Consider the following 20,690-nt stretch of genomic DNA (forward strand, 5'->3'; position numbering starts at 1 on the left):
TTCCGAAAGAGACGCTTTGTTCTGCTGTAACATGCCAAAAAAATCCATGCTTTTCAACCACCGAAGGAGCAGACGTTGTTCAGTGGGCTGGCTGGGTGGCATAGATAGGCAGGTGACAGCTATGAGGATGCCGGTTGTAAGGTGACCACGTGCTACAGAAGAACGTGTGATCCAAGACCTGCACAGCTGGTTCACCTCATAGCTCTGAGCCAGAAGCCGTCGTCTGTGCTCAGCTCCTACCCATACAAACGACTCCTACTTCTAGAGGGGGACCTGCATAAATTCCTTTGAGGGAGGTATTCCAGAGGTGCCAGCCAATATTTATCCCAGCCCATCTCACCCCAGGCACTTCTGAGAGCCTAAGAGCTACATTTGGCGTTTTTGTAAATTTTCATTAAATACCTATATTTTTATATGTAACAAACCCTGATCACAATTAAAATGGGGCTCCCTGCTCCCTAAGGAAGTCTGTGAAGTTGTATTTTAACTGGTACAATTGGTTTTTACAGGGTTTTCTGTGCATGTATTTTTGGGTTGATGAGAAGTTCTGGATTAAAACATTAAGTGGATTTGGAGGCCCGGATACTTCTGGATTGGATTTACTTGGATTTACCTCTAGGTAGGCAGAAATTTCTGCCCAATAAGTCTTTTAGATTATGTCAATTTTTGTCTTATTTATCTCGTAGTCTGATTTTTATGTTATCGCATTTCTAGTAAGAGATTTGGGGGGGGGTTCATGGATTAATTTATATTTAATGAGCTAATGAGGCAATGACTTTTGCTGACTTTGGGCTCATCGTTTTTTTACTGATCAGTGGTAATACAAGTCTTTGGAGAGTAACTGAATTGTCTGATCCCAAACTAGGGAACCCGTGAGTACACATTTTCCATCCTGCCTCTATTCTGTGGCATTGAACAAGTCACTTAAATTCTTTGAGCCTCACGGGTCCCATCTGTAAACTGGAGCTCATGATCCTTCCTTCCCTTAGAGGGATGTCACCATGAGGCTGTACAACACGATATTTGCAAAGGGCTCAGAAAACACATTATCATCTTAGGAAAGCATCATATAGATGCCAAGTATCTTATTGACTTTGGCCATCTAGGGTAGAGCACTGACGCACACTAGTGTGCATCTGATATTGATGGGCTTAATTCACTCCTTCCCTGTGGCTTATAAGACTTCCCCCTTTTTCCTTGCTGTCATGAAATAAAAACTTGATTGAAACAGCATCCCCCACAGAATCGATTAGCTTCTCCTCTAGGATAGTTTATCGTATTATTGCACCCCAGAAATTTGCTACATCAGATCAACGTAGCAGAATGATTTAAAATATGTCCTGCAGAGGTAAGGACAGTGCTTAAAACACTGGGACTAGCATCGTTCTAACCGATCCATCTTTTATATGGAATAGTAGGTATTTAAACAGTGCAAGCATCCGGGAATATTAGGCATATTCAGGAAGCAAAAGTGAAATGCGGCCAGTTTAAAATTGGGAATGAAATCTGTCAATTATGCAGTTGGGAGGTGAAGAATGTCTTACCATCTACTGTCCAAAATCTTCTGGGGTACCGAGAAGCCCTCCTCCACTTTCATTTTTAATTGGAGGGAGGGCACCAATCTGAATTGTTTTAAGGTCTTTTTAATCCAGGTAGCAAACAGACAGCTAAAATGTCCCACTTTACCCTCTTGTTGTTGTGTGCACATTGGGTTAACTGTGTCTTATGACTTGGCTGGTATCTTTTGTTTGGGGTGTGGGAAGGGAGTGCATAGTTTCTGTACAGTCTGGTTTTTAAATGGCTTAATTCAATAAAAGGCAAATGATGCAGCATGGATCAGTATCTTTTTGCTTTAAATTTATAGGGGCAAAGGGCAAACTGGACTGTACGTGCAGCAATGGGTTGTCAAAATGGATCGTGGCTCGGACCTTCTCCCTACCCTCCATGTGACAAGAGAATCAACAGTAGGGTTGGGAGAGGATAATAATGGAAATAAATGGTTATCCACAAAAGAGGGTTCCAGTATATGCAGGGCAATGAAAGCTTTGCCCAGCATGTATACGCCCTTGGTTCTCAACCTTTTTAGACTTGACGCACTTCATGGAAAATGCCAGCTCTTAGTTTTCACTTTTTTTTGGCTACAAAAAAAAAAGAGCAATTTTGTTGCAAAGAGCTCAAAGACCACAACAGGTCAGAATGTCTTTGATGCTGTGGATTCCTATCCCTGGGTTTATCTTATGAATCAGCACTAACATTATATGGTATCCTGCAGCACCCTTGAAAGGATCTCAAGGCACCCCAGGGAGCTGCAGCACCCCGGTACTGGTGTAAGCTATTGCTGCCTCCCCTTAGTGGTGAGAGAAGTTCATCCCATTCAGTCCAACCAAGTTCTTTGTTACTGAGGTTGCCAACACCGAAGACAACTGGTGTTTTCATTTACGACATTTTGCTTGCCCAGTAAGAACAGGGTTGACCCTATCTGTGTGTGACCCTACTGGCCATCAGACAAGACTATAAGGACTTTGGCCAATGCCTATCTCCCTTGACCTGACCCAGGGTCTAGTCAGCTCTCTCTTCTCTTGCAAACCAGAATCTAGTTTTGAGTGGGGCCAACAGCTCAGCTGAGTCCACTCGAGACTCAGTTATAGATGAGAGGCTCAGTTTCTACCATCTTTGGCTATCACCACAGAGAGGTACACCTCCATCACTCAGGCTTGTAGGGGGGCTGTTAGGAAAGCTAAGGCAGATACAGAGCTAGGGCTAGCATCAAGAACAACAAAAAGTCCTTTTTTTAAATACGTAGGGAGTATGAAGAAGGCGTGGGGTAACGTGGGGCCCCTGCAGGATACGCTAGGCAATCTGGTGGTTGCACCAGAGGAAAAGGCAGATCTTTTTAACAATTTCTTTGCCTCCATTTTTTTGTGCAGGGACCGGGACTCCCCCACTGAGATTCAGGACGGACTCAGGAGAGACTCCGCCAGGCCTAGGGTCAGGGAGGACCGAGTTAGGGAACTTCTGGAGGGGCTGGACGTGTTCAAATCAGCAGATCCTGATGCTCTCTACCCAAGGGTGCTGAGGGAATTGGCAGGAGTTATCATAGGGCCCCTGGCCCAGCTTTACGAGCACTCATGGTGCTCTGGCAAGGTGCCAGAGGACTGGAAGAAGGCCAATGTCTCCATTTTCAAAAAAGGGAGGAGGGAGGAGCTGGGCAACTACAGGCCCGTTAATCTTCTCAAAGAGCTTTTCCAGGGTCAAAGTAAGACTATCCAGGAGCACGTTTGTGATGGACCAGCAGAGGGGATGATGCTCAGGGGCAACCAGCATGGGTTCATTAGGGGCAGGTCCTGTCAGACCAACCTGATTGCCTTCTACGATCAGGTCACAAAATCCTTGGATGCAGGTGTCGTGGTGGACATAGTCTTTCTGGACTTCAGGAAGGACTTAGAAACTGTCTTCCACTCCATTCTCATTAAAAAGCTAGGAGACTGTGGCATTGATACCTACGGTCAGATGGGTCGCAAATTGGCTGGAGGGCCGCACCCAGAGAGTGGTGGGGGGTGGGGCATATTTTACCTGGAGGGAGGGGGGCAGGGGGGGAGGGAGGTGGGCAGTGGAGTCCTCCAGGGCTTGGTCCTTGGGCCCGCACTGGTCAATTTTTTTTATTAGCGACTTGGACGAGGGGGTGAAAAGCACCTTGTTCAAATTGGCTGACGACACCAAGATCTGAGGCGAGGTGGGCACGCCAGAAGGGAGGGACAGGATACAGCGGGAATTGGGGGAGGCTCTGTTCCCCCAGACACCACCCGGAGCTACTAGGAATAACAGCCACAAATTGTTAGAGAGCAGGTTCAGGCTGGACATCAGGAGACATTACTTTACAGGTAGGGGAATGGGCCCCCAAGGGAGGTGGTACTCCTTCAAGAGGAGGCTGGACAGATATTTGGCTGGGGTGTTATGGCCGTGGCACCCGTTCCTGCCCAGGGCAGGGGGTCGGACCTGATGATCTGTTTAGGTCCCTTCCGACCCTAAGCACTATGTAACTACGACACTAATGTCATATCCCCAGTAAAAAGGCAGAAATGGCCTAGCCATGAGCAGAATTCTTCCTCTTCCCTTCACAGCCTTCGTGGACTCTGACAGCCCTATTGCAGTACAACAATGCTACTTAAGTCACCAATCTCTTCTTCAAGGAGTTCGGCCCAAGAGGTAAAGAGAGTAGACTTCCTCCAAAGGTAAGTGGGAAGGATGTGGGAAGAAGGTAGCTTGGCGGTGCCATAAAAACCCCACAGAACAGATGGAAATAAATCTAGTGTTGGCAATTCTTAAGACCTGCTTTCTTTCAAGAACCTGCCATCTTTGTGCCGAGGCCTACATGGTTAAAACCACAGCGGATGCAACTCTCTATAATGACCTGTATTTGCACTGATGACTACAACAAATGGGGACCCTCTGCTTGGAAAGTTGGGGGGTTAGGGGGGGCGACCTTTTTGGCAGGCATGCCACAAATGAGTCCTACACCTCCCTGGGTGCTGCTCTGATCCCCTTCTGCCCAATCTCCTGCTCTGCTTTTTGCTTCCTGATCTATCTGTTGCTGTGCTGCCTCTCCCTTTCCTGATCTGTCGTATGCCAGAGGCTGTCCGTGGCACTCATGCTGCCGTTTGGCCAACCCTAGTTTAGAGGATGACGTGGAGGGAGGGACTGAGCGGCAGAACCTCGTAAAGTTAGCAATCTTTGTATTGGGGAAGGGGTGGTGAGAGACCATACTCTTCTTCCTTCATTTGTATATATTTATTGCATTTTTCTCTAGCAAACCTCTAGCATTTTTGTCTGGGTGTTTCTAGAGAAGACAGCAAGTTCCGAGTCTGTTTCGTTCTAATAAGGATGGTCCCGCGCATGCTCCATGATGACCATCAGCGCCTTCCATGTCTCCTGAGCAGTGGGGATGATCTGGTTGGCAGGGAGCATGAACCCATAGCGGCCAGCGTCCCGCAGCTCAAATGTGAAGGAGTACTTAATGCCCTGGTTGTAAGTCCAGTCAATGGTTCCACCGCTGGCTTGATCTAAATTCAGGAAACACCATCCAAACAGAAGCAAGTGACTACTCATCCTGAATGTATCCTGTTTGCTGGTACTTACCAGAAGTGTAGAGCGAAAGGGCCAGTTCTGAGCAATATTACATGCAACAATATCCTTGCTAAGAGATGCTTTGTCTTACAGCAAATGAATAAAACCAGACAAAGAGTCTCCCCATTGACACCACATCCAATGAGCAAACTTTGGAGCATGAATTCAAACTTGGCTGCTGACCCAAATACCCAAAATGCAAACTCCTGAAAAGATTAGGATGTTTGCCTCGGGTAACTTAATGAACTATGCTAGGTTTTTGGTTGTACCCATGTGGGTCTAAGGACATAGAAAGGCAAAGTGATGAAGGTTGACTGCACCCAGAAGCTTGCTAAGAACTTTTTTACAGCTGCTCAGTTGGTCTAATAAAATATATCACATCGATTTTAAGGAACTATGCCACTTTTCCAGAGGAAGCTCATAGGAGCATAGGAAAGTAGGGCTGGAAGTTAGATTTTACTTTTCTCACTTGCAAAGCATGTAGCTGTCTCCAGCAAACCTGCTCTTAAGTGCAGAGGAACAGAGAAATCAGGCCTCAAATTTAATTGGTGGATTAAAGATAATGATTAAAATACTGGAGACATTGGATGTGCCCTTCTAAAGGGTAGGTTCTGCTATAATCATCAGTGATGACCTTTAATGCAAGAGTCACTGTGTGAAATTCCCCGGCTGCTTTTACACAGGAGGCCAAAGCTGATGACCAAAGCAACCTCTCTTGCCTTGAAAATTTCTTTTGTGGTCATAACGTGTTATAAGAGTGCTTGCTGCAGTATCTGAGAGAGTGAGTAGATCTCACACCGGCAGCACCGTTGGCCAGATGGTTTATGAAGGCCGGGTTGCCTTATTTTGCAACCTCAGCTTGTGCCCTCAGTGGAAGGCCAGGTGCTGTCTGTGCTTGCTGTGCTTCTTCCTGAGCCAAATTATGGTGACTGAATGATTATCCTTGAATATACTTGCAGTGCATTAGCATTCAGTGCTGACTACAACCCAAGCACTGCATTTCCTCACATACACATGCACCCTTTTCCCACAAAATCAGCCTCCCAATATTGGGGTACATCTATTAAATGTAGAAGCTGCTCTCCTTTTTAATGGTCTTCATGTTCTACTAATCAAGCTAACCTTCCTCTGGACAACTTTGCTGTTTGTTAACTGCTCCTGGTCTCTCTTTCTCTCTTTCCTCCTGTTTTGCAACCCTAGAAGCTCTTCCTTTAGCTGTCTTCAAAATCCTAGATCCACCCATGGAGACCAGCCTTTGTGTGAGGGTTTTAGCTTTAGTTAGGCAGTGTCCTGCTCTGGACAGCCAAAACTCTGGGGGGGAAAAAAAAAATTTCCCCCCTACTTCCTTCTGCTTTTTTAAAACAAGCTGCATACTATATTACGGGATGTTATATGCAAGAACATACAGTAGTCTCCAGTAGCAAAGAGGAGGTTCAGCGTGGCGGTCAGGATTGATTCATTATAGGCAGAATTCATAATTGATCCAAAGCCACGGTCAGGTATTTGATGGGACGTCCCTGCACTTTATGATGTCTTGCGTAATTGCTGATATCTCCGCCCCAGGAGCACTGGCATCTTTGGCCTACAGACTTGTGTGGCAACTGTAACTCACTCCAGAGTGGTTGTGCTCTCCCCTGTAATAGCTGGAGGGACCTTCGTTGTCCCCAGTAACTTACAGATGGTGGTGATGATGCTGCCATATCTGTAGCTGGTCCCATACAGGGAAGACAGGGCGGTGACTGCAGCTGTAGCAATGCTGTCCTGGAATGAAAGAGAAAGGGGAGGACAATGAGCTTGGCAAAGCTAATGGATGGAGAGGATGTGGACTGGAGCAGAAGCCCAGGGCTGGGGAAGAGGTTCTTACAGCTTCTCAACTTTTGCTTGGGTGAGGTGGGAGGGAGACTAAGGCTGAAGACTCAAAGGGTTGTGAAGATATATGATGGATTGGAGTGCCCTGCAGGACTCCTTCCCTACAGCTTTATGGACCTTCCCTTCCCATGCTCTATTCCCCATCTCGAGACCTTTCCTGCAGCAGAATTGGAGACCTCCCTAGCTTTCCTTTGTCCTGCAACCTGACTCTGATACATGCTACACTATCCCATAGGGCTTTGCCTACACTGCCCTTCAGTCCCGGTGCCTGGAGCGTGGCTCTTTTTGCTCAGCACAGAAGACACATTATTGTTACCTGTTGATTGACTCTGCAGCAGTTGAACTGGACTGAACACCCGTTGGCACCTACAGCCTATCTGATGCATATGCACAAGTTTTAAAAGCCTCTGGTCTATGCCGTTCTTTTTATTCCCCCCCATCCTAAAAAATGTAATAAAGGAATTTGATTTCAAAGAAAAGGCTAATGAAAAGACAGCAGAAACTGAGGCAGAGTAAGTAGGGTGTTGGAACAGAGGGTTCAGTCTTTTCTGACCAATACTGAGCACCTAAACATCTCTTCTACCTTTCCAGGTAGAGAGAGCTATAATAGATGCATGGGCTAGACTCCAACAGACAGGTCTGAGAGAGACTTGGTGGAAACCAAAACCGCGACTCCAAGAGCTATCCAAGATAGTTGGATCTGCTCGCTGGAATAAAGGAGGATATCTGTTTGCTGCAACAGTAGTAAGGCTATTATCCTTTCTGCGATTGAGCCATTGGAAGACAACACTGATGACACGAAATACCAGGATGCTAAAGCTGTATTCTGCAAATGGGATGTGGTGCTGGTCCCCTGTTTCCTTGTCTCTTCCTTCAGTGCAATCCTTTGTTAGTTGAGCCTTTCCCCTCACCACTTTGGCTGGGTCATTTGTGTCTTCAACCAGTTGCCCTAGATTTTTGTAACTGGTTCATTATATTCCCAGAGCCACTCCAAAATCTGCTGCAGCAGGTGCAGTGGTACCTGATGAGTGAGGGCAAAGAGGCCTTTGACCCCCAAGTAGCTGGCTGTGCGTATATAAACAGAAAAGGGGATGTGGGTCTAGAGAAGGAGAAAAAAATCTATAGACGAGGTAAAGGGGTTTGAGATCAGTCTGGTTAGTGAGTGACCCCAGGAAGCTAAACACCACTCGGGTCCCCCTTAGAAACACAAAACCCCATGTTTAAGAGTCTCCAAAGTGGGTCGTCTGTCTTACCAATTCCTTTTGGTCAGGAACTGGGGTTTTGGTGTAGCCATAAGGATACAAGAGGAGCTGAGAGTAGCTGTGGATGGAGATGAAGGCTTTGATGTTTCCATGCTGCTTCACAAAGTCCACGATGGCTTTCACCTCGGGCTCTGAGTTGGCGTGGGGGCCATGGTAAGTCTCGGAGCAGGGGTTCCTACTGGATCCAAGCCCTGCAGAGGAGGAAATAATATTTTTGCTTCAAAAGCACGCAGCATGAGCATGATGACTTTATTCTTCAAAGAGAGCATGACTGGGTGGCTCAAAGGTTTAGCAGCAGTGGAGAGTTTTCCAGCTCTAGGACTGAGCTATTTAAAATGAACTCTCTTCCCATCTACCTACTGCTTGGTATGGGACATGAATATGGGGCCTTCTCCTAGCTGTTCCCATAACTTGGGAACAGGCCTCCCTCACTGGTAAAACAGAAAGGCCAAGGATCAGGTGGGTTGTGGCGTCTGAACTCTCTTCTCCCACTGAGAGAGAGAGTTTCTGCAGGAAACTGTAGTGACAGAAATGGACCTGATCACCTGGCCATCTCTGCTCTGAGAGCTGTGGAGGGGGGTCACTGTCTGGGGCTGCCAATCCAGCCCCTTTATGTCCCTTGGGACATTGCCCAGACTCAACAGAGAGGCGATGCTAGAAGGCAATTTGTAAGCTGCTATGTAGGGTGGGTGTAAAGGGATATATTCACAGACTGTTCCTGTGAGTGGCTTCTACGGTGCAAGGATGCCTGTCTGAGTGAGAAGCACTGAGAGGACACTAAAAAGGGGTTACTGCTAACTCTGGGGAGAAAGCAATGCTGTATTGGACCAGCCACTGGAAGAAGGTGTCTCTATGCCCTCTTCCATGAACACAGAGATGTGGTCCTGTTTAAATGAAACTTAAAAATCAATGTCCTTTCTTCCAGGACTGGGTCTGACTGCACTCCCCTACCCAGGATATAGCCACAAGGTCATACAACAAAGATTGTGCACAGAAGCTGAGAGAGAAACAAATTGTCCAGGCCCAGAGAGCTTGCCTGGGGCTGCAAGGAGCAGCAGTGAGGGATGTGGTACGCAGCACACCCAATGCACCTGGCGCTCATGGGGGAAAGCTACTGCAGACCCTGCAGCCATGGTTCTCAATCTTGTTAGACTCGAGGCACCCCTTGGAGTTTGCCAACTCTGTTTTCATTTGCGTTTTTGACTATGGAAGAAGAGTAGGGCAATTTTTCTGTTGCAAAAAAAAGACCCCATCGACTCAGAGTATTTTGAACACTGTGGATTCCTATTTGAAATCTCTGTGTTGATCTTGTGAATTGTGTTTGCACGCCTAGCAGTGCTCACAATGTGTCTTATTCCATCCATCTCCCCCTTCCACAGCACCCTTGAAAGGATCTCCAGGCACCCCAGGGTGCCACAGTACACTGCTTGAGAATCACTAGTCTATCGACCGGGTTGATTGGACACCACTTCTTTGCACCCACTGGGGCCCGACACATGGACACCCAGAAGAGGGAGCTAGCCATGTACCTAGAGCACTGTTGGCTTTCAAGATCTCTGGGATTTAAGGCAGGTCTTAAGCCGGTAGGCCTGCTGGATCTATCCACGGGCCTGGGCTGCACTGTTGCCCATCGTTGTTCCCCTGAAGCAGCACGTTATATCTAGCAACCATGGCAGGGGCTTTGGAAATACTACTGGGCCCCATTCTTCTCAGATTTTATCTAAGACCGATTTTTTTCTTTTTCCTCCTCTTTTATCAAACTTCCCCAAGACTGTCCTTTCACTGGGTAGTTCATGTGTCCCATCCCTCCCATGAGGCTAGTTGGGTACCAGGTTGGACTATACCAGGGACTGGACATGATTTAGGTCCCACTAGTGTTTTCTAGGCCTTTTTGCTTGGGGAAAAAATTCCCTGGCCATGCCCCAAGCATCCCCCACTTTCCCGTTTGCTTTTTACCTAGGAGCTTCCTTAAAGGCACTATCTGCCATGGCCCAGAGTGGATAAGGAGAGCAGATCCTGCCATGCTGGCCAGAGGTGGGAAGAGCTGACTCCAAAGCAAGACAAGAAACTCCTTTATTTCCAAGGGCCAAAAAGCACTGCCTCCATTGCACTCCTAGCCCCTGGGACCTCAAGATAAAGCCAAATGTGGTTAAACCCTTGGCTTGGCACTTCATCCCAAGAGCATCCACTTGAATTCCCTTGAGGAGGCAAATCTTACCTCCAAATCCTGCATCCCAGTTCCTGTTGGGGTCCACACCTCTGCAGGAAGATCCAGCATTGATGGATCGGGTCTTCCGCCACATGCGGTTCTGGAAGCATAAAGTGGTCTTAGTGGAGTCCTTTGTCAGTGGGCCCCCCCAGTCCTCATCTCTACCAGTCTTTTGTGCTACTTTCCCCCATGGCTAACAGCAGCTCCTTCCAGGGCTAGTTGATTGTGCAGTACCGGTAGGGCAGAAAGGTTCAAAGCCTGTTGTCTAGACATAGAGGGGCCTCATTCTGCTCTTATTTATGCAGGAGTATAATATAAAGCCGAGAGAGAAGAGCAGTGTCGAGGATAAAACAGTGGACCAGAACGCAAGAGATGTGGGCTCTGTTTCCGGCTCTACCACTGATCAGCTGGGAAAAGCTGGGTAAGTTGTTTCCCCTCCATTTCCCCGCTGCCCGCAACCATCCGTGTGTTGCCTGTCTTGTCTTTCTGCAAACTCTTTGGGCTATATGTTGCCTCTCTGTGTCCAAATAGCACCCAGCCCCCTGGGACCCTGATCTTAGTTGGCATTTCCAAATGTCCATACTCCCAATATCAAATAGCGCCAATGAGGAAAACAAGGATATCCGCACAACCAGGGTATGTCAAGACCTTACCCGCTTTCAGGTGCATTTGCCATGTTAGCCCAGTTCACAAGCTCCTGGCAATTACAGATCGATTTCCTGACCCAGCTAGTTCCCATTACATCTATTTTGGTGCCACGCAGCAAGTTCTTCCATGTCAAGAATAAGACGAGCTCTCGAGCTTCTGCTAGATTTCATGCTGCCTCCCCCCTGCTGCGATCATGGCCAACCGCATAAAGTACCCCTTCTTCCATAGGAATAAGGTGGTGGAGGATCGGGAGCCTTGACCATTTGTAGACGTGCTTACTGTTTTCTAAACCGTGTTAAATGATTCACATCACACCGTTCCAACCAAATTCCCATTCAGATTAAGGGTTAATAGACTATCATTGACCATCACAACAGGGGATGCTGGCTGTACATAGGCAATACATTTGCAAGCCCCTTAACAGACTCCATTTGCATCCTCTGTGTGTGAGTTTATGTGTAATTAGGAGGTGATAATAAGCCTATTTAAGCACTGCTACATAGTTATCTAAAGTGCTGCTCCAGAAGCCATAATGGGTGCCATTGACCCAATAATGGTGAGGTGTTGTTGGCACTTTTGACTTTATAAAGGTGTTACTTTGTGCCTGATAGGCTCTGTTGTGTTGCAAAAACCCAACTGAGTTTCCCTTGCAGGGATTGATATTTGCAATGCTTATCTGAGTTCCTAAGGACTGTTTTTCCTAAAGCAACGCTGTATATACATGTTAATTAATACAGTTTAAATGGCCTAATTTGGACTGCCCTTGTCTGCGTTAACTTTAATCCTTATTCAATGAGGATTAGTTCATTCGCACTGGAGCCAATTTTAATTCGGACAGTAAATGTCCACATATACGTAGTAACAGCAGTAGTCCAGATTAGACCTAGAACAAAATGATATCAATAAACGGCCCTTGAGAGCACTCAGAGAGTTGCAGGAAACCCTCTTCTTACTCCCCATCCACTTCCCACCCATGAATTTGCTTCCTCAAAGTCCCAAATTAGAGATCTTGACATTATCATAATACCCAGCAAAGCCTGGGGGGAGGGGTGGGGGGGGAATACCTGGGTGTGGGTGAAAACGAAGCCATCAGGGTTGGTGATGATTTCCAGGAAGATGTCCATTTTATCCAGAATGGCGGTCAGAGATTCATCTTTGCCATAATCACTGATGATCTAAACAAGGCCAAGACACCCTCAGGCATAAGTGCGTTAATGATGTGAGTGCTGTGCCTCGCTGCACACGCAGAGCCAAGCCCTCGGCTGGAGTAACTCGGCCTCGTTCCACTGATTATGTCTTTTATAGCAGCTGAGGCCCATTATCCCTTGATGACTGCAACCCTTGAAGCCATGAAGTTTGTCATGGCTGTTTCATTAGAGCAAGGTGCTTATGGTAGCCCCTTATGCCAGCCCTCCAGTCCTGCCTCTTCAGGGCCAAATCTTATTCAGTTGACCTCACCAACCCTTAACTGGGTGAGTGCGTTACTCCCCATCAAGCCAAAGGCATCCCAGCCTTGCAAGCAGGACCCTCTTTCTTCATTTCTAGGGATGAAGGGATGGTACCTTCTTTGCAAACCAGACTCCGGTGGCCTGAGTGACCCATTCCCGAGAGTGGATGCCGGTGTCAATCCAAATCGCTGGGCGGTTGGGTCCCCCCGTGCTGAACTATGTGGGAAAGGACAAATGCACAGGAGTTAGTTTCTGCTCCTCCGTCGTTTCCTGGCCCAGAGCTGAATGCTGCTGGGCTCTCTTGTTGCAGTACCTAGACAACCCCAGCCATTTCCATGCCTCAGAGATGTCCCTTCCCCACCCCACTTTTTTTTTAAATGCCACTGTGTCAAGGAACTCACTTCATATGCTGTATTTTTCACACATAACATGCATCTTTCCCCTCCAAAATCAGCTACCCCAAATTAGGATGTGCATATTAAGCAGGGAAGTTGATTTTCTGCCCAGAATAGAAGTTTCTTCCTTTGATTTCTGCTTCGCAGTACAACAGCTGTTGCATTGTTATTCAAACACCTGAAGGAGTCAGTTGACTTAATGGCTTATTGCTCTTCACTCCAGAGGCATTAATGATCAGCAATCCTTTTTTAATGGTCTTGATGTTCCACTAATCAAACTAACCTAGCTTAGGGCAATTTTGCTGTCTGCTAGCAGCTCCTGGTTTATCTCCTTCTATTTCACAGCCTTGGAGACTCTTTAGCATTTTTCAAAATCATAGATCCACCCGTGGAGACCAGTCTCCAGCAACAGCTAGGGTGTCAGGAAGCATGAGTGATCTCTGTCCTTACTCCAGCCCTACCTCTGAAAAACCCTTTTTTCCCCTTCATTCTGCCTTTCCGAAACAAGCTGCACATAATATTCAGTAGCATGTTGCATCTGAGAAAATACAGAAGATCCATTTTCCCTTATATAGGCCCCATCAACCATAATGACTAGACCTTATGGTGCTTTACAGATACGTTGCTTAGCTCTTCACTCACTGCTGAAAAACACCTGCCTCTTGATTGGAATAAGACAACACTACTGGATTGTAGGCATTAATGGAAATGAATGTGGTGGGGGATTTGGATGGACCCCAGTTAGGTTTTGGTCCTGGATCAGATTTGACAAGCCTACTTTTGCAAAATTATCTTGTGTGATCTTTCATGATCGCAGGTAGTCAGGAACAGAGCTGTGCAAATGCCGCATGTCCCAGTTTGCTGGTTGCACCACAAAAATCAGGGGGAGTGAGTTGTTTCTGAGGCAAGCCAAAATGAAATTCTTTAAAAGAAATCAATCAATCAAGAAATAACCTTGTTTTGACTCAGGTGAAATGTTTGCTCTAAACTGAAATGAAATGTTTTCTTTTGGTTTTGGTATCCAGGTTGTACCTGTATTGGTCTGGAGGCAAAAGGAATCGCAACTCGTGGTCGAGGTGATATCTTGTATTAGACCAACTAGATTTTTGCAAAAAACTTTCTTTAATGAAAACATCTAGTTGGCCTAATAAAAGATATCACCTCTCCCACAAGTTCTGATTCCTTTCTTTTGTTTATCGCTTTTAAAAAAATTGTAATAGAATAGAAGTGCCTTTCAAAATGCAATGCCATGTTGCAGCAAATGCTGCAGTGTTTTTGTTTTTTAACAAGTTAAAATAAAATTTGGACACGTTCAGAACTTTTTCCTGACATTTTTAACGGAACAGTTTGCCAACATGGATGTGAAGTTGTGTCGTGCTTTGGTTGACCTGAATCTGAATTTTACATCATTTTTGCCTGGAATTTTTTTTTTTTTTGCCTGGCAATCATTTTTGCCTGGAAAATTTCACCACTCCTCATCTGAACTTTAGCTTTTTTCTCCTTAGTTTTTTTTTCCCAAAACACGGCCTTTCCAGCAGCCCTCTGCCCTCTAACCTCTGGCTGGGGCATCGGCTTAGCACCGAGTCAGCTGGAATGACCAAGTCGTACAGGTGACGGGAAAACTGGTGTTGAAAGGGGCTTTTTCAACAACAGTATAAGGCTTTGTCAACCAGAAGGACATTTTCAAAAACAAACTTGTTTTGTCCAAATATTTTTGTTTTAACAAAAACTATAAAAATTCAAAAGAAAATGTTTCCTTCGGTCTACATTTTTTCAAAGGAAAGTATCACTTTCTCACCAGCTGGCTGGGGAACAACACCGCTCCTCCACCCGGGTATGGACTCATTCCCATACAGCATAGTAGACGGGTCCATCATGAAGTACACTCTGTCCCCCACAACTTGACAGAGAGCATTGAGAATAATTGCAATATTTGGTGGTAAAGAACAGCTGGGAAGAGGCAGAAACCAAGTGGGGTAAATGTGCTTTGCAGGGGTATTTGGGAAGCAGATGTTGCCTGTTAACCAGCCCTGTCCAGTGGTTATCAAAGTTCAGTGCTGTCTTCTCAATACCTTTATGAAGGAGTCTGCCTTCCAGCTGCATCGTCCCCCTTACACCTCCTGTCCCCCATTTTGATTCCTGGTTCATTTAATGTTAAAAACCTGGCATTGATAGCAACATATCTATCCAGGCAGCAGTGCTAGAGTCAACTGACTTCATGGCTCATGATAATCTACCTGATTCCTTCTCAACTTTTCAGTCCATGAGTGTGAACAGCCCCCTCTCCTTTTTAATGGTCTTGATTTTCTGCTAATCAAGCTAGCCTTTCTTCTGCAAGTCTGCTATCTGTTAGCTGCCCTTGGTAATGTAACTTCTACTTCACAGCCCTGAAGACAGTTTTTAACTCTAGCTAGAAACATGAACTCAGGTGTGGAAATAACTTGTTAGTGAAGCATTGGTGGCACTGACAAGGTGCTCCAGAAGGCTAGATTTTGTTTTATGAATCTGAAAAAGAGATGTCCATTTAATTCTAAAGGCTGCAGGACTAATGAAACAGCATCTTTTGATTATTTCTTGTCTAGTTGGGGTTTTTTTATGCATAATATATGGTATAGCAAATGGATGCACATTCCAATAAAATTATATTTTCTTTTGCCTCAATCTTAAACTAAATAATACTGCCCCAGGCCCTTAGCATATAAGCAAATATTCTAGTTTCTCTGTAAATTGATAAAAATGTGTTGTGTTATGTGATGGCACCCCTTGCCATCTCCACCGCACCCCTTGTCAAAATCCTAGATCCACCCATGCTGCCTTCTCTTCATGCCCAAGGTGTCAGCAGGGTTATGCTGAAGATGGAGACATGCACATTGACCCTGTGTGCTCACACCTTGCACCTGAGTGATGGTCAGGAATTACTGTATGGAGGGTAATGGAGCCTCCTGGTGCAAATCAGTGAGATCCAAATCCATCCCCAAGTGCATCTCTTGTGGCTTTACCTTCAAGACATTGAGTGGGAGGCCCTCCGTTGAGTAACCAATCTCTATTTTGCTGACCAGGTTTGGCCTCTCCGCTACCAGCAAGTCCATGAAGTCGTAGATCTGGTGCATAAAGAGAACAGCGAGATTAGGGCTAATGCACAGAGTGGGAGGAGGCTGGGACAAACCTGTGAAGTTCCTGAGCAGCCTCTTCTTCAGGTAACCTCTGGGTTTATTACCTACCAGGCAAGCTCACCACTTTCAACCCAGTGCTCTCTGGTCCCTGATGTGCTACTTATCTGGGGAGCTGTGGAGGGAATATCTGTTCCTTTCCTTCCTGTTCCTGCACTTCAACTACGAGCCGTGTGCCATGCCTCTGAGGGGTCCTTTACAACCAAATTACGTGATGGAGCCTTGAATGGAAACCTTCACACTTCTGTAGCTCAGCTGCTGTGCTATAACCAATCCCTGTAACCTCCAAAACATGCAATGGGCCCAGGAGATATTTCTTCTGTAGAGATCAGTGGTTCTCAACCTTTTTAGACTCAAGGCACCCCTCGGTAGACTCAGGACACTCCTTAGAAAGTGCCAGCTCTTCATTTTTACTCCATTTTTTATTATAGAAAAACAACAGATCAATTCTTCTATTGCAGAGAACTCAGAATGACTGGCTGTAGTCTGAATGTTTTTAACGCTCTGGCTTCCTATTTGAAATCTCTGGGTTAATCTTGCGAGTCAAATTTGCACACCTAAAAGCGCTAACATAGTATGGTACCCCACAGTACCCTTGCTAGGATCTCAAGGCACCCCATGGTGCCACAGCGCCATAGTTGAGAATCGCTGGCATAAAACTTGCCACGAGTTATGGGTAAGGAACCAAAGGATGGATTGAATCCCCTGTTAAAAATTGAGGTCTCTCCTCAGTGTCCCAGTATCACCATAGAGCAGAGAGCCATTCCAAGGGACATCTTTCCTATAACATGAAGTATTTACCCCATAGCTTGGATGTGCCTGGAGGTCCTGAGCACAGAGGGCCTGTTGACTAACTCCATGGTGAAGTCTAATTTCATTATCTCAACTCATCCTACCAAGACAGCCTTCCTGGGTTGTATGTCCCTGGGGGAGCGTGGCCGGCTGTTACCTCGTTCAGGGTGTGGTAAGTGGCATAGTTAAAAGTCTCCACGGAAAGGGCTCGGGAACGTTGACGAACCATCTGGGCCTTCTCATCATCCACCAGCCGCTGGAAGGGACAACGGGAGGGACATCAGTTAGGAAGGACCAGCCATACAAGGACAAAGGAGAACATGTCCTTCATATTTGGGATCAGTAAGGAGTTTGACCCCACGGTTAGATCAGCATGGACTGTGGGTGTTGTTGCCTTCCTCTATAGTGGGGGCCATGGTCTTTCTTGGATCTCTTGAGCATGTTTCAACAAATTTCTTCCTGTTCTTGCAGGGGCAGGATGTTGGCAGAGCCCTCAGCCTCCTGCTTTTACCTGGGGCAAGGTTAAGGGAGTTTGTGAGGTTTGGGGCATTGTGCCCGGGACCCGTGTGTGAGGGTTGTTCCTGACATTTTTGAAGGACAAGATAGACCAGGGGTCAGCAACTACAGTCTGCATGCTGGATCCTGCCTTGTGCGGCGGCTTGGCCTAGAAGTGGTCTTCTGAGGTCCCTTCCAGCCCTGTTTTCTATGACTCTACAAACTTGCATTCATTATTGCCCCTCATAAATGGCTGAGCTTTTACTATTAATTAACATTATTGGTCCAGATCCTTGCTTGGTTCTTTTCCAAGAAATCTTTGCTCTCAGAGTCTGATCAGCTCTTCCTGTGAGCAGAGACTCAGTGGCATTAGCTTTTCATTTTGCCGGCAAAACTTTAGTTAGGCTTTGCTGAATTTGGCTCTTGAGAAGACTAACTTGCTATGCAATCTAGCTTTTTGATTCACTGTCTGGGCCTCAAAGCTATGGGTCAAATTCTGCTCTCGGTTACACACTTGTGCACCCCTTCTCTGTAGCAGCAACATGTGAGAAGACAGACCATGAATGCCTCCTCCAGCCCGCTGCCACTGCCCAGGTGTGACTGAGAGTCCAGCAATGAAATAAATACCCCAAAGGTCCACAAGAAATGTCATCAGTCTCTGTGATACCAGGATCCACCCCGCTCTTGGGACCATCTTTGCAGCTCTGGCACTGACCTGTAGGTCCTTTATCAGGATGAAATACTGGATGTTGTTTTGTTCCAAGAAGACTTTGACGGCTTGGAGGCTGGTAAAAGGGACTCGTACATCCACAGGTCTTTCCGGGTGTGATGGGCTTGCCCAGAAATCCAGCTAAGGAAGGGAAAAACAAGACAGCCACCCCCAGCAGGGTTAGAAAATCCTGAGCACAACCGCCAGTACAGGTTGGGGAGAGAGGTTCGAGGCACTTCAGCTGCACCATCACATATAGTATCAGGGCACGTTACCCCTCCATATGGTTTGACAAGGGTCTGGGGGTGAAGGAAGTTACTTACTGATGGATGGTGACTGAGCCCTTTGAGAGAAGTGTGGACTGTGACCAGTGCTGTGTGATCTGCAGGTCTTTAGTTCAGGTTTGATCAGAAGGAGGAGCCAACCCCTATTTTGGATTCCAGTTTCTCTTTCTAAAGGACCAACTCTGACTTTGAAAGCCTCCAGACTCTAGGCATGGCTGGTGTGTGGGCCTGGGTCAACCCCCACCTCTAGCCTAAAGGTACATCCGCTGCTTGTGCCCTGAGTTTTACCCATAGACTCAAGGCAAAACTCAAACTATGGGCATGCCTACATGTCCATTAATACACTTTTCCTAATACACATTAAATTAAGTACCTCCAATATGAGGTAATAAATAAATGCACGTTAGGCTGCACTCATGCAAAGTAGGACAAGTGCATGCTTTTTAGGTGATGCTAAATGCCCAGTAGCCTATTTTACTGTGCATTAGCATATTAGCATGGTTTTTTATATGCTACTTTAACGCGTAGTAGAATAGGCTACTGCGCATTAAAGTGCACGTATATACGCACCTATAGTGGATACATTTTCCATTTGCTTTCAGACCATACACAGCTTCTAAAGCTCTTTCAGAGGTTCATGAGTCTTATCCAACTTTTCACTGAACCTATGGACCTGAGGCACACTCATAGTCTAAAATGAAGTGTCCAGGAATTGTGGGAAGGCACTGGAGGACTATGGCAACGTGAGGCTAGCTCTCTATGCTGTCTTTGCATCGTCACTGTATCATGAGTGGCTCAGAGCCCACCTTCAACTGGTAAATTTGTTATAGCCCTGCTGTGCTCCCTTTCAAGCTGCAGAGAAGCCTTGGCAGAAGGATGCAGTGCGAGATGCCAGGGGGCTTGGGCTCAAATACGCAGGAGAAGACAGGATAGTCTGTCGCAGTCAGTGGTGTGACATGGATCGGAGGGGGAATAGACTCAGGCCTGGGCTACATGAGAAAACTGCTAACCTTGGGGCATGTTGTGCCTTTAAGACTTCGGTACCTAAATGAGTGGCACAGGTGCCCCTGGGTTTTTGCAGATGGGCTGTGCCATGTTGTCCGTCTAGTGGTTTTGTTGTACCATGTAGTGATTTGGGGGGACCACCACTGAGGATGTTTTCCAAGCACCCGCATGTCTGTGGAGCAGCTGGTATCAGTTTGCTACGCATGATGCTGGATAAATTGGCTGGCGACGTCATTGACGGCTTCTCTCAAGTGATGTCTCATGACTTGCGTGCTTTGCCTGGCAACGTTCGACTTCTAGGAGTCAATAGCAAGGGGTCGGCGATTGCCACCCTTCAGCGAACCTCCAGGTGGGCATTGCGGGGCGTTCCTCACTGCATCTCCCACCCCAGTGAGGAAGCAGGAGGGGTGTGGAGAGGCCAGGGGCTACATGGGAGGGGACGAGATCAGCCTGCCAGGGTGCCAGCTTGGAGATCCTGCCCATGGAAACCAGCCAGGTCATTTCCCATGGTGCAGTTGATGCCGTGGAGGTGGCTAATCTGGAGATATTTCCCAGTGCTAAATTTATTGTACGTATCCACCGAGGCCTTTCCCCATCCCTGCCTGCTCGTTACCTGTAGGTGGTCCATCGTCTCCAGCTCCCTCATCTTCTCGACCTGTGCCTCATTGGCCATGGAGATGCGGAGCACCTGGTGTCTGCAGAGAGGGAGAGACATTATGGAGGACACGCCTGCCGTGGGGAGGCAAGATGGCAGGGGGGAAAGGAAGGGTGCACAGCACTTGGGGGCAGAGCTGGAGCCGAGCTGTTTTTAGTCAGTCTCCCCATTTTCTGTCTGAAAAATCAGGAGAAAAATGTTGCTCAACTCAAACTGAAGCAGATATTTACAGATGGTTTTGATCAAAAAGGGCACCCTCCTTCCTTCCCAACTTTTATTTCAAGGCCCTTCTCATCCCTGGGGCCCAGCCTCTGGACTGGGCTGTCCACTCATCGTCCGGATGCAGACAGAGAAGACGATCCAATCCCTGCCTCATTGCATTACTCCCCAAACCAAAGCTTCGGTTACACTTTCAGGTGCCTTTTTTCAATTTAAAAAAAAATATATTTTTCTCTTAACATTTTTGCTCGTTTTTTTCAGCTGAAAATGCTGCACCCAAATACAAAGTCCCAAAGGTCCCATTTGGGAAACTTCGCAGTGAAACACATGGGCATTTCCCAGAGGAGAACCATCCATTTGGGAAACACCAAAGCTATTTTTATGTCCTTTTTTTTTTCTCCTGCTG

The 20,690-nt window shown here is 46.7% G+C and overlaps 1 protein-coding gene and 1 long non-coding RNA gene across 2 annotated transcripts in view; one reads left to right on the top strand and one right to left on the bottom strand.

Annotated features, from left to right (window-relative positions):
- Nucleotides 1–1,834, top strand: part of LOC112551625 — a 3,831-nt gene extending 1,997 nt beyond the window's left edge. The window contains exon 2 of the long non-coding RNA XR_003095929.1: nt 510–1,834. This is a non-coding gene — a long non-coding RNA (uncharacterized LOC112551625). The remainder of the gene's footprint in view (nt 1–509) is intronic.
- Nucleotides 1,835–4,702: 2,868 nt separating this feature from the next.
- The window catches only part of LOC102377914 (carboxypeptidase A1), an 18,108-nt gene continuing 2,120 nt past the window's right edge, over nt 4,703–20,690 (bottom strand). The window contains exons 2-11 of the mRNA XM_006031838.2: nt 20,024–20,105; nt 18,128–18,262; nt 17,075–17,173; nt 15,955–16,056; nt 12,675–12,776; nt 12,177–12,287; nt 10,474–10,564; nt 8,247–8,446; nt 6,801–6,885; nt 4,703–5,060 (exon numbers count right to left, since the gene is read on the bottom strand). Coding sequence (XP_006031900.1) covers nt 4,873–5,060; nt 6,801–6,885; nt 8,247–8,446; nt 10,474–10,564; nt 12,177–12,287; nt 12,675–12,776; nt 15,955–16,056; nt 17,075–17,173; nt 18,128–18,262; nt 20,024–20,105 — 1,195 coding nt within the window. The 3' untranslated portion in view covers nt 4,703–4,872. The remainder of the gene's footprint in view (nt 5,061–6,800; nt 6,886–8,246; nt 8,447–10,473; nt 10,565–12,176; nt 12,288–12,674; nt 12,777–15,954; nt 16,057–17,074; nt 17,174–18,127; nt 18,263–20,023; nt 20,106–20,690) is intronic.

The sequence above is a fragment of the Alligator sinensis genome, unplaced genomic scaffold (assembly GCF_000455745.1).
Source record: "Alligator sinensis unplaced genomic scaffold, ASM45574v1 scaffold888_1, whole genome shotgun sequence".
NCBI classification, from domain to species: Eukaryota; Metazoa; Chordata; order Crocodylia; family Alligatoridae; genus Alligator; species Alligator sinensis.